The 13279-nt window shown below is 42.1% G+C and overlaps 1 protein-coding gene across 3 annotated transcripts in view; it reads right to left on the bottom strand.

Annotated features, from left to right (window-relative positions):
• Window positions 1-773: 773 nt before the first annotated feature.
• The window catches only part of tpra1 (transmembrane protein, adipocyte asscociated 1), an 84367-nt gene continuing 71861 nt past the window's right edge, over window positions 774-13279 (bottom strand). For all 3 annotated transcript variants that reach the window (XM_072581808.1, XM_072581807.1, XM_072581809.1), the window contains exons 8-11: window positions 8338-8398; window positions 4691-4793; window positions 2945-3025; window positions 774-1761 (exon numbers count right to left, since the gene is read on the bottom strand). In XM_072581808.1, coding sequence (XP_072437909.1) covers window positions 1539-1761; window positions 2945-3025; window positions 4691-4793; window positions 8338-8398 — 468 coding nt within the window. In that variant the 3' untranslated portion in view covers window positions 774-1538. The remainder of the gene's footprint in view (window positions 1762-2944; window positions 3026-4690; window positions 4794-8337; window positions 8399-13279) is intronic.

The raw sequence follows: 13279 nt of genomic DNA, 5'->3' as shown, positions 1-13279 counted from the left end.
TGAAGGTGGTTTGGCCTAGTACACTTATTGCCCAGGAAAATTTCCCATTTCTGCCATAATGGACTCATCTTTCTTTTGATGTAGCTTCTCTTGGATCAGCTTTCCATTGGGTTTTTGTACTTGAAAGGAATCTACATTTACTGCACATAGTTTCCCATGTATCATACCAACATGTCCCTCATATCTTCATAGTTCCCTTTAAGAGGCTAGTTTTTGATTTAAACAATCCCTTTTCAATTTTCATAAATAATTCTCTTAGTCACTCATCACTGTCATTTTGACCTCCGTTCCAGACAGAGTCAACAGAGTTTGTTTGCACCGGATTAGGTCATTCCTCAGTAAAACTGAATTGTAGAATCCCTCGTGTGGAAGTAGGCCATTCAACCCATCGAGTCCACACCACCCCTCCGAAGAGCATCCCACCCAGACCTACCCCTTCCCTGTATTTCCCATGGCTAACCCACCTAACCTGCAAACCCCCGGACACTATGGGACAATTTAGCACAGCCAATCTACCTAACTTTCACATCTTTGTGACTGTGGGAGGAAACCCACACAGACATGGGGAGAATGTGCAAACTCTGCACAGTTACCCAAGGGTGGAATTGAACCTGGGACCCTGATGCTGTTAGGCAGCAGTGCTAACCACTGAGCCACTGTGCTGCCAAAGTGGCAATTGAAAACAAACATTCAGTAATCATTTCAGACTCAAAGAAAATAAAAATTACTACAGTTGTCAAATTGAAAGTCCAGAAAGTCAAAAGATCAAAACATTTTAAAAATAAATTTTTTATTAAACTCTCTCGATCCTTCAATAAACAGCACCCGGAGGTCGGAGTCCTCAATAATCGACCGGCAGTTAAAGGTCAGAGAGCCTAGCAGAGCCAGAGTCATCTAAAGGCTATGAAATTCCCCAACCATTATACCATCACCAAGCAGCAGCCATTCACAGTGAAGGGAACCATCTTAATTAATACTGAGGCAGACAGATGTCTTCTCCTCTACCCCTCTCTGTGCACACCCTAAAGAATCAACAACTTCAATGAGAAAAGGCAGTGGGGCGATGGATAGTGAGTAAACAGGACAGGCCACAGCTTCACACTTTCTCTGTGTTCTTTTAATCTATTTCTAATTCGGTTGTTCCAAAATAATTTGAAAGGAAAGAGGTGGAAAAGAAATTAGCCTCCAGCTTCTACATTTGGGAAGAATGTTTAAAAGACAAAGTAACACAACCACTGGGGCCCAGAGCAAAGTGTGGAAGCTTTACACCCCCTCCCCTGAGATTTGGATGGAGGGGAGGGCTTGGGTTGGTTCGGTATGCTGGCATGAAGACAAAGGTTTTTAAAACCTCCAAAAGAAAGTGTGGGAGGTTCAGGGCTCTTATGTCCACAGGTTGGCAAGCAATGAAAACTGGAGGATTTATAAAATCTCAATCAGAATATTCCAATACTGAAATCTCAAGACATTGGATGAGGCAGCGCAAAGAGAGATGGGGCAGGTTTACCGCTAACTTCCACCGATCCACCACCACCTCTTTCTCAAGCATTCATAATTTTCCACCGGTCACTATCGAAACTGTTGATGCTACCAACAGTCAGATCATCGAGGTAAGCAGCTGAGCTGTCAATCTGTGTATTAGAATAGGGGCAAGGCTCCAAGACCTCCTTCTTGGCCACAGTATGGGTCTGGGGCAGGTGCACATCGGTGTCTTCCGGCTCGTCAATCTGTGACTTGTAGGAAAAGAGAATCTTGGGCTCAGACCTGCAGGGATGGGAAAATGTGAACAGGATGTCAAAGCCTCCAAACGAAAAGCAATTTCCTTACATGACAGCAGTGTCACAACCTTGAACAAATGCTTCTTGTCCATGAAAGAATTCTAAAGAAGGATTCTAAAAAAAGACACTTATGATCAATGCAATTCTTGGGGAAGCTCGGTTAGCTATGGATCAGCGAGGAGCACTTTCTTGATACAGACTCAGTTATGGATTGAATTCTCACTCCAAGTACTCAAATATATAGCTGTAGACCAATGCTTTCAATGCAGTACTGAGAGAGTGCTGCACTGACACAGCTGCTATCTCAAGTAGAAATAAGACTTAAACAGAGAATCACCAAAACCCCTACAACAGGACAATTCCAAACCTGTAACTTCTATAACCTAGAGGACAAGGGCAGCAAATGCATAGAAACACTATCACCATCAAGTTCCTCCCAAAGCCACTCACCATCCTGCCTTGAAAAAAATATCACTGTTCCTTCAGTGCCGCTGGGTCAAAATCCTGGAATTTCCTCCCCAGCAGCACTGTGGGTCTACCTACGACACATGGTCTGCGGCAGTTCAAGAAAACAACTCCCCACCACTTTCAAGGAACGGACAATAAATAATAGCCTTGCTTGCAGTGCACATATCCCATGAATAAATGAAAAGAACTTCCACAGTAATATTTTAAAGACCATCCTGACCAATATTTATCCCTTATAAAAATTTAAATAGATTACCTGATCATGATCTCATTGCAGTTTGTGGGATTTTGCTCGGTGCAAATTGGCTGCCCCATTTCCTACATTACAACAGTGACTGTGCTTCAAAAAGTAATTTATTGGCTATAAAGGCGTTTTAGGATGACCCAAGCAGCATTCCCTCTACTTTTCTAGCTGGCTGTGGATCTCCAAGATGTATACGCTGCAGCAACTTCACGAACCAGATATTAATACCGCAATGAGCAATGGCAAACGGTAATCATCTTGCACGGAGCCTCGAAGCTGGGCGCAGTGCTCCAAAGATACAGAAATCTGGACGCTGTGAAAGGTGCCACGTCATTGTAAATCTTATCGCTTTTCTCCCCCTTTCAATTGTTGGCTCACAAAATAGAAACCAAGTCTTTTTGTTTTGAAAAATACATGGTGCTGACTGAGGTAGAACTACAAAATATTGGTAACTTACCCAAAGAAACCCTTCAGGAATGTAACATACATCAGTGGAGCAAACAGACTGAAATAAAGGAACGTAGTGACATCTACACAGCTATAAAAGGAGAAAGATGAAGTGTATTATACACAAGTTACAACCAACAGCATCTTAACACAGTATTACAGATCATGTGGAGAAGTCACATTAAATCTGTATTGAACTTTGGCTAGGCTACTACACAAAAAAAACCTGACCAATGCTCAGAATCGGAAACAAAAATAGAAATGCCTGGGTGGACTATTCATCATTCTGGTCCCCATATTATAGGGCAGATAGCTTCTGGAAAAACAAAAAGGATTTACAAAAAATGATATCAGGACAGAGAGATTACAACCATCAAGAAATAGTAAACAGATTGCTATAGAGAAAGGAAACATATAAAGTCAGATAAGTTAGATGTGAAGATGATGTTCCCATTCGTGGGGAGAATAAAACAAGAACTATTAGTATGAGAGTGTCACTACTAATTCCAACAGGAATGGTACTCATGCCCAGAGAGCAATTTAGAATTTAGAATTTACAACCCACTCCAGAGACTAACTGACACAGGAATTTAAAGGGAAGCATGACAAACACAACAGAGAGAAGGAATTGAAGGAGATGATATGGTGTTTGAAGAAGAATAGGACAAAGTTTGTGTGACCCATCAACACCACCATGAGCCAGTGAGGCAGAACAGATAGTTCTGTGGTGTAGCGTTACATGCTGGATTTGGAAAGAATAGTTCAGAGCACTATTACCTCATTGTCAGATAAATCCAAGTACTTCTTTGTCTTTCTATTCAATTTGGAGCGATCCCCTAAGCCCCTTACCATTTTAATTCACCCATACCATCACCATCATGTAACGGGCTTCCTGACTAGTCTAATCCATACAGGTTTCTACAGGAATGCACTATATACATTTTTATACAGAATAAAACTTCCCCGCCTTATTGCTCATAATGTGGCGTTGAAGCCACAAACAAATTAGCCATGACCTTACTGAAGGGCTCAAGAGCTAAATGGTCTACTCCTGCTTTTAAATTTCCGTGTTTGTAAGCTCAACTCCAATTTTCTGCCCTAAACGCAAATGTTCCTTAATGCCTAAAACCATCTCCCACAGTTTTGAATATATTTAATGACAGAGCATGCCCAGCTGTCTGAAGTAGAGGAGGGGTCAGTTAAACTGGATCTACATGCTCTAGAGTTTAGAAGAATGACAGGTGATCTCATTGAAACATACAAGGTTCTTTAATAAGGGGGACACTGGAGAAGTTGGTTCTCAAGGCTGGGAAGTTTAAAACACAGGACACAGCATCAGACTGAGTGGTTGATCATTTCGAACACAGTAGAGATTTCTTCACTTGAAGGGATCGGAGTCTTTGGAATAGTCTATCCAGAAAGTTAGAGATGTTTATTTGTTGTTGACATTCGACAACTAGATTTTTGATCTCTTGGAATTAAGGAATATGGGGAGCTGAGGTTGAAGATCAGCCATGATCACATAAATGGCGTTGGCAGCAGCTTTGGGGGCCAAGTGGTCTACTCCTGTTCCCATTCCTTGCAACCTTATAAAGAATTGCAAAGATTCAGAACATGGTCAAGTGAAGACATTTCTTAATTTCAGTCTAAACCCGAAGAACCCAGTCAAGCCTCAAATACATGGAAGACAAGCTGCAGTACGCTTCGTAGATAGCTCTCATAATCCAATCCTGATGTAATATTAACTCACACCTACCATAATCCCACTGCAACATTAGCACACAGCAGTGCACTGCCAACCCCTTGGATCAGGTTCAACAATGACAGGATCGCAGCATAGATGTAAAAGCTTTTCTTGGCTGTAAGGGTTTGGAAAATAAAACAAGTCACGGCAAAGCTAGATTCTTTTTAGAAATAAGTGCAAAAGAAAGCAGGTTCACCTGAGCACTACATTTGTGTGAACATGGTCTTCATTTCTACTCAGGATCTGACCTGACCCTGGGGTGGCCAAACATACTCTTGGACACATTCTTGCAAGTCAAATCACATGACTTCCAGTCTGCAACCAACCCTCTACCCCAATCTTATTAAATACCTTTATCTTACAAAACAAAAATCCCTTCACCAATAGTTTTACCAAAAAAAAACTAAATTTTTCACAATTTTTGAAATGTCTCCTTTTTGATTATTTCTCTCTCGGTTTTCCTTTTGCTCACATCAGTGTCCTGGATGGTGGAGACTGGCTTTTATCTCTTGCAGACTCTAGGACAGAATGAGTTAGTAGCTTTTCACACTGACCCTGACCTGGTGCCCAATCTGCAGCTAACGCACATAATTAAATGTGTCAGTCACAGTTCTGGAACTTATACCAGGTCAGTCCACTCCTACTTTGAAAGTTTCTGTCATAATGGGAGCCCCTCTGGTACTCTCAAGGGCAGGGACATGAAAATATCTGGTTTTACTTTGTGAATGGCTCTGGCACACTCCATAAAGACTCGAGGCCATATTTTAAAGTGTATATTCACTGTCACATTAACTTTGTATGTGCAAACTAAAGCTGTTAACATGAAACAATTACATTTCTCCAATCTATCTATCTGCGTAAATAAAGACTCCATCCCTGGATCCATTCCTGTGAAGCTTTCTTCATCCTCTCTAAAGTTTTAACATCCTTCATGAAGTACAGAGCAAAGATTTTGAAGTAATATTCCAGAATTTAAAAAGCAAACTACAAAAATAAACAGAGGGCAAAATCAAAGTCCAGGATCCTGTCAACTTCATTAGTCACATTCTAACCCTGTCTTACCACCTTTAATTATTTATGTGCAGGTCTCTCTGCATCCTCTAAAATCGTATCCTTTTGTTTTATACAGCTTCTACACAAGCTTCCAAACAATGCACAACCAAAGTGCACTGTTTCATGCTTCCCTGGGTAAATTTCACCTATGTCTTCGACCAGCCTGTCAATGTCCTTTTGAAATCCATCATTTTCGCACTTTCAAAATTTTATAATTGACACAAAAGTGCTCCACAAACAAGTCTAGACCACTAATATGTATCAAGAATTGTCATGGTTCTATCACAAACCCCTGGCAATCCTCACTGTATAACTTCATCCAATCTGAAAGATAACTGCTCACTATCATTTTGTTAAGTAGCAGATTGCTTATCCATGTGGCAGTTCCTTTACCATCGGCTTCAACTTTGTTGGCAAATCAATTATATGACATCTTTTCCAATGCCTTTTTAAGAGTCCTTATACACCACATCAACCAAACTAGCCTCAATCATTTCTGTTCCTCATAAAAAAAAATTAGAATAACAATATTTAAATGTGATTTGTCTTTGAAAAACCACTGTTATCTCCTTCTTAATCCACACTTATCCAAGTGACTGCTCCCACAATAACATTTCTAAAAGCTTCCTTCTACTGGAGGGTGAATTGCCTGGCCTATAATTAATGGGTCACCCTGCCCTTTGTGGGATCTTTCTGTGCATAAATTGGCTGCTGCATTCCCCTACATTATAAATCGGAACTTTGCTTCAAAAATACTCCTCTGGCTGCAAAGTGACTCTTGGGACATCCTGAAGTTGCAAAAGAAACGCAAGCTCTTTCCTTATTTCTGTTTCCTGGGGGCACATAACAGAAAATAATTGAACCCATGGACTCAGGAAAGATTTAGTTCCCAGGCACATAATCATAGAATCACTATTGGGACTTGGATCATCAGGTGTGCACCAACACTCTGATGAGCATCACATCCAAAACACAGTCTTCCACCCTATCTCTATAAATTCATATTTAGTCACAGTAATAGTCATAGAGATATAGAGCACAGAAACAGACCCATCGGTCCAACTCTACCACGCTGACCAGATATCCTAACCTAATCTAGTCCCACCTGCCAGCACTTGGCCCACGCCCCTCTAAACCCTTCCTATTCATATACCTATCCAGATGCCTCTTAAATGTTGTAATTGTACCAGCCTCCACCACTTCCTCTGGCAGCTCATTCCATAAACACACCATCCTCCGAGTGAAAAGTTGCCCATTAGGTCTCTTTTATATCTTTCCCCTCTCACCTATGGCCTATAGTTCTATACTCCCCCACCCCAGAGAGAAGACCTTGTCTATTCACCCAATCCATGCTGCTCATGTTTTTATAAACCTCTATAAGGTCACCCCTCAGCCTCCGACGCTCAAGGGAAAACAGCCCCAGCCTATAGCTCTCCCTATAGCTCAAAACCTCCAACCCCTGGCAACATCCTTGTAAATATTTTCTGAACCCTCTTAAATTTCACAACATCCTTCTGAAAGGAGCAAAACCAGAGTTGCACACTATCTGAAAAGTAGCCTAACCAATGTCTTGTACAGCTGCAACCTTATCTCCCAACTCCTTTACTCAATGCTCTGTCCAATAAAAGAAAGCATACCAAATGCCTTCGTCACTATCCTGTCGTCCCATTCCCCCCTCAGTTGAAGCAAAACGCTCAGAGGCAGAGTAGTTTTACCTCCTCCATCTTTATTCCTGGCCCTGAAGGGAGAGAGAACGATTGCCTATGTTCACAGGGGCATGGGTTCTCAATCTTCTCTGTCTTATCATTACTCCAACTAGCCTGTCCATCCCTGGACACCATGGGCAATTTTGCATGGCCAGTCCACCTAACCTACATATCTTTACTTTGTGAGAGGAAACCAGAGCAACCAATGGAAACTCACGCAGACACAAGGAGAATGTCTGTGTGGTATTTGCACAGTCGCCCAAGACTGGAATTGAACCTGGGTCCCTGAGGCAGTACGAACCACAACCACCATGTTGCCCCAAAAGCAAAAAAGGTAAAAATAAAAAAAAAAGAGAGACTTCGGGACCTCTTCCTCTTCAAATCCCAAATCCCCAACTCTTCATACTGTCCTGGACTTCCCCATGCGAGTGAAGCAGGGTGGCAGCAACCAACTGTAATCTAATCACCCATTGAGAGAGAATATGGAGTCTAAGAAAATGAAGAACAGCCAGAATCTGAGGACATTCCTGACTCAGATGGTTGAGTTCAGAGAGACCAGTGAGAGTGAAAAGTTGCCATAGTCTCAGGGAACCAAAGACTACTCTCTCATTGCAGAGAAGCGCTTGGTGAGGAGTTTATCCCGAGGGCCACAATGGCACAAGGTTAAATAGTCTGGGTTTTCACACCGATCTCAGCTGTGTTAATGGCATCACTCTGCAACACAAACCCCAGGTGGTGAAGAGCTTTCAAAGCAATGTATGGGAAGGGTCTTGCAGGCCCTGGTTAGACCCAGACCCATCAGCAGACCTCCCATTTTCAGAGAGTACATGTTTGAAGAGAGCCACATTAAATGACCAGAATACCAGTTGGTGAAATAGAAGAGAGCATGAAATGACTCACATGGCAGAGATATTCGCTCTCGTAAAGGGGTCTTTGGGAGAACAACAATCATTGAATAAACCTGGAGAAAAGACAGAACAACATGAGAAGGCTTTTAAATGAAAATGCAAAATGTAGACATTAATCTAAACTACTGTCATAGTACACAACAATGTATATAGAAAGGGGTTACAATTTCATACTTCATCCATGCACACCAAAACCATCTCTAAATTTTCTCTCCTTGCGAGTTGTACAGGGACTTCCTTGTACCTTTGGTCACTGGTAATCCAACCTCAGCATTAGATGTTCAACTGTGAGGGTAATCACCCAACATCCACAAATGTTTGTGGTGAATAAACAGAAACTAGAGCAAACAATTTGACTGTTATTTCTTCCCTTCCCATTTTGATCCCACAGTGGAGTATTTCTTAAATGTTAGGGACATGGTAGCACAGTGGTAGTGTTGAGTGATCCAGAGGACTGGACCAATGCAGTAGAGATAAGACTTTATTTTTCCTGTATTCTTCCAAAATGTAGGGGTCTCTGGCAAGATCAGCATTTGAACTGAGTGACTTGCTAAGCCATTTCAGAGGAGAGTCAAGAGTTAACCAATTATTATAGATCTGGAGTCACATGTAAGCAAGACCAGATAAGGATGACAGATTTTCTCCCCTAAAAAGGACATTAGTGAACCAGATGGATTTTTAAACAACAATGATAGTTTCATTGGTCACCATCACCAAGACAAGCTTTCAATTAAAGTTTTAATTCATTTAGTTTAAATTCCATAGCTGGTGTGGGAATTGAACCAGATTATTGCGTGCAATTCTGGTCTACTTCCTATCGGAAAGATGTTGTGAAATTTGAAAAGGTTCAGAAAAGATCAACAAGGATGTTGCCAGGGTTGGAGGATTTGAGCTAAAGGGAGAGGCTGAACAGACTAGGGCGGTTTCCCTCAAGCATTGGAGGGAGAGGGGTGATCTTATAGAGGTTTACAAAATTATGAGGGGCATGGATAGGGTATGTAGGCAAAGTCTTTTCCCTGGGATCGGCAAGTCCAGAACTAGAGGGCATAGGTTTAGGGTGAGAGGGGAAAGATATAAAAGAGACCAAAGGGGCAACTTTTTCACAGAGGGTGGTACGTGTATGGAATGAGCTGCCAGAGGATGTGTGGAGGCTGGTACAATTGCAACATTTGAGAGGCATTTGGATGGGTATATGAATAGGAAGGGTTTGGAGGGATATGGGCTGGGTGCTTCCTTCTACTAGAAGGAACTAGATTAGGTAAAAAAATAAGGACTGCAGATGCTGGAAACCAGATTCTAGATTAGAGTGGTGCTGGAAAAGCAGTTCAGGCAGCATCCGAGGAGCAGGAAAATCGACGTTTCAGGCAAAAACTCTTCATCAGGAATACCTCTATTCCTGATGAAGGGCTTTTGCCCGAAACATCGATTTTCCTGCATGAACTGCTGTGCTTTTCCAGCACCACTCTAATCTAGAAAAAGGTGGGACGAGATTGGGTTGGACCGAAGGGTCTGTTTCCATGCTGTACATCTCTGACTCTATAACTGCAGTGGCATTACAGCAATGTCACCCATTGCCTCCCCCAACTCCCAATAAATTCCATCATTGCAGCTGGGGAAGAAATTTCAATTCAATTATTAATAAATCCCGAAAAAGTGCTATTCTCAGTAAATAGGGACCATGAAAATCACCAGATTGTAATTCTTAAAAAGAAATCCTCTGGTTCACGAATGTCCTTTAGGGAAGGAAATCTGCTCTCCTTATCTGGTCTGGCCAACATGTGACTACAGACCCTCAGCACTGTGTTTGACTCTTAACTCCCTCTGAAATCACACATTTATACCAAACTGCTAAGAAAAAGGACCACTGAGGGTGCACCTATGGACTGTAATGGTTCAAGGGCAATTAGGGATGAGCAAATAAAAGACTGGCCTCACCTGCAATTGTCATGTTCCTTGACTAAATAATGAAACAAAGCCAGGCAGAATTTTAAGATAGAGTTTGTTAGTGTCACATCACAAATTCTGTTTGATGGGCTCATTTGAGAATGATGATTCAACAACCACCTGCGATTATCTGGCCCCTTTAATATGGCACTCTTATGAATCACATTTACAATCAAGAAATTGTGACACAGTCAGAAAAGGAGATCAGATTTGATTTATGGGTCATCACATGTACCTAAGCACAGTGAAAAGATTTGTTTTGCCAGTAGTACATGCAGATCATAGCAAACAAGGACATACTGATCACAGGGTGCTTAGACAGAGCAAGGCATGCAAAGTTAGGGTTGTACAGGAGGCACACAAAGCAAGATCAACATTATTTGGAAATTGGAGAGGTCTAACAGACGGCCAAAAGTTTGATCAGAGGTTTTAAAAAGTACAACTTAAAATGGTCCAGAAAGAGACAGAGGTTTACTGATGGAATTCCAGAGCAGGGGTGACTGAATACTGCCAATTGTGGGTGGCAATGTCTAGTGATCATACCACTAGGCCTATTAATCCAGAAACTCAACTCATGTTCCGGGAACCCAAATTCAAATCCCACCATGGCAGATGGTGGAATTTGAATTCAATAAAGAATCTGGAATTAAGAGTCTAATGACGACCATGAATCCATTGTTGATTGTTGGAACAACCCATCTGTTCACTAATGTCCTTTAGGGAGGAAAATCTGTCATCCTTACCTGGTCTAGCTTACATATGACTCCAGACCAATAGCAATGGGTTTGTTTCTTAACTGGTCTCTGGGCAATAAGTGATGGCCTGGCCAAAGATGCTCACATCCCACAAGCAATTTTTTTTAAAAATCAGGGTGATCAAGAGTACAGAATTGGAGCAAAGGTTGCAGGGCTGGAAGAGGTTGCAAAGATGGGAGTTTCAGGTGCATAGTGGAGGCGAAATATCATGGAAGGATTTGAACATTGGTATGAGTTTGTAAATCTGAGGCACTAGTACGCTGGAGCCAATGGAGGTCAGCGAGCAGAGGAGTGAAGAGTACACAAGGCTCGGTGAGAATTCAGAATATGGAGAGCATTAGGCCCAGACTGCACTTCAGGTTTCCTCCAGCTCCTTTTCATCTCTGCCGGACTGTGCGCTGTAAGCGACAGCTCTTTCACAGGGAACAGGCAGCCATGAGTGACAGATTAGCAACCAGAGGGCAGCAGATGAGCAACAAACTCAAGTCACTTTCAATGCATCAACACTCACAACAAATCTCCCAGCTACAGGTGCAGGGAGCTCAGCCACAGCCAACTTCAGAATTAATTGAAGTCTGGCAGCCAAGTTCGCAATCCAAACTGCTGTTTCCAAACTGAAGGAGGTTACAGAGATGGGGAGGGCGCAAGGCCAGATAAGGATACAGAAATGAAAAACCTGCAAATTTTAAAAACTTCAGCAATGCAGGACTGTGTCTGTGTGTCTGCATGTGAGTGCGCTGATGGGCAAATAGGATCCGGTGAAAGATACAGTCAACAGTTTCAGATGGGGGAGTCTATCTGCCCTCTAAAAAAGAATTTAAACCTACATTACAGTCTTAAACAATGACAATGCTGAAACAAATTAAGGTCAGAAACAGGACAAGTAAGATTACTGCATCAAAAACACACTACCCATTAACCCAGCCCCACTTATACAAAACACAACCAAGGTCACAGTTGGACTCTGCTGACATAAAGCAACGAAAGTGAAAGATACAAACCTTTTGAAGTGTACAGAAATCATGCAGTGGATATCAATTTAACAAAATCTATTAAAAAGGTAATTCTCAGGATGTTTGTGTCAATGGCAAAATCGGCATTTATTGCACATCCCTCGTACCCAGGAGAAGGTAATGATGAGTCACTTGCTTGAACAGCTGCAGTCCACAGGAAGGGAGTTTCAGGACTTTGAACCAGTGACACTGCAGACATAATTGACCATTCCTCCCTTATCTTAAGGAAAAGTTGAGAGTTTTAGTCCTAAATTTGCTTTTCTGAGAGGGTGCAGGGTGCTCAATGATGCCTGTGAATGCATCCTATTTGAATGGAGTGAGTTGAGCAGGCCTGTCAACTTCTATATGTTCTCAATTTTGGACACAGCACAAAGGTCTTGAATTGCAATGAACGGCAGGCATCACATTTGCAGAGCAGACTTGAATACAATGGAGCAACTTGCCCCAATTCAGCAATTCTGGGGTTTCTGCACAATAGTCATTATATCACCATGTATTTCAAAGCCTCTTTAAATTAACTTTATAAAAACGGATTGACAGATCCGCAGTGGCTCAGTGTTAGCACTGCTGCCTCACGGCCACCAGGGATCCTTTTTCTACTCCAGCCTTGGGTGACTGTGTGGAGTTTGCACATTCTCCCTGTGTGCGTGGGTTTCCTTTGGGTGCTCCAGTTTCCTCTCACAGATCAAAGATGTGTATGTTAGGTGGACATAGTGTTCAGAGATATGAAAATTAGGTGGGTTAACCAAGGGACATTCAGGGATTTTGGGATGCTCTTTAAAGGTTGGTATGGACACAGTCAAGACCAGACCCAAAAAAGGCACAAAGCAAGAAGCCTCAAAAAAAAAGAAAATTGCCTTTTCTGTGGGACCAAAAACAGCAGCAGGACCTTCATCACCCTAGAAAAAGGAGAGCAAGGAACCAAGCTCCCCTCCAAACTACACAACATCTTGACATGAAACTGCAATTGCTGGTTCTTTAAAGTCACTGGGTCAAAATTCTGGTGTTCCTTCCCTATCTATTGGTGTCCATACACCCCACAGACGACAGCAGTTCAACACTGCTCACCATCTTCCCAAATACAATTGGAGATGGCCTTGTCAGCAACACCCATACCCAGTGAAAAAGATATTAAAAAACCACATGGAAACTGCAGGGAGACATACCACCCACTCAGGCATGCTGCCTGCAGGTAACTGTTTGCCAAACAGAAGGAGCAATT

This window comes from Chiloscyllium punctatum, chromosome 12 (genome assembly GCF_047496795.1).
Source record: "Chiloscyllium punctatum isolate Juve2018m chromosome 12, sChiPun1.3, whole genome shotgun sequence".
NCBI classification, from domain to species: domain Eukaryota; kingdom Metazoa; phylum Chordata; class Chondrichthyes; order Orectolobiformes; family Hemiscylliidae; genus Chiloscyllium; species Chiloscyllium punctatum.
The sequence above is the reverse complement of the archived record's forward strand: the minus strand, read 5'-3'. Positions and strand labels throughout refer to the sequence as shown.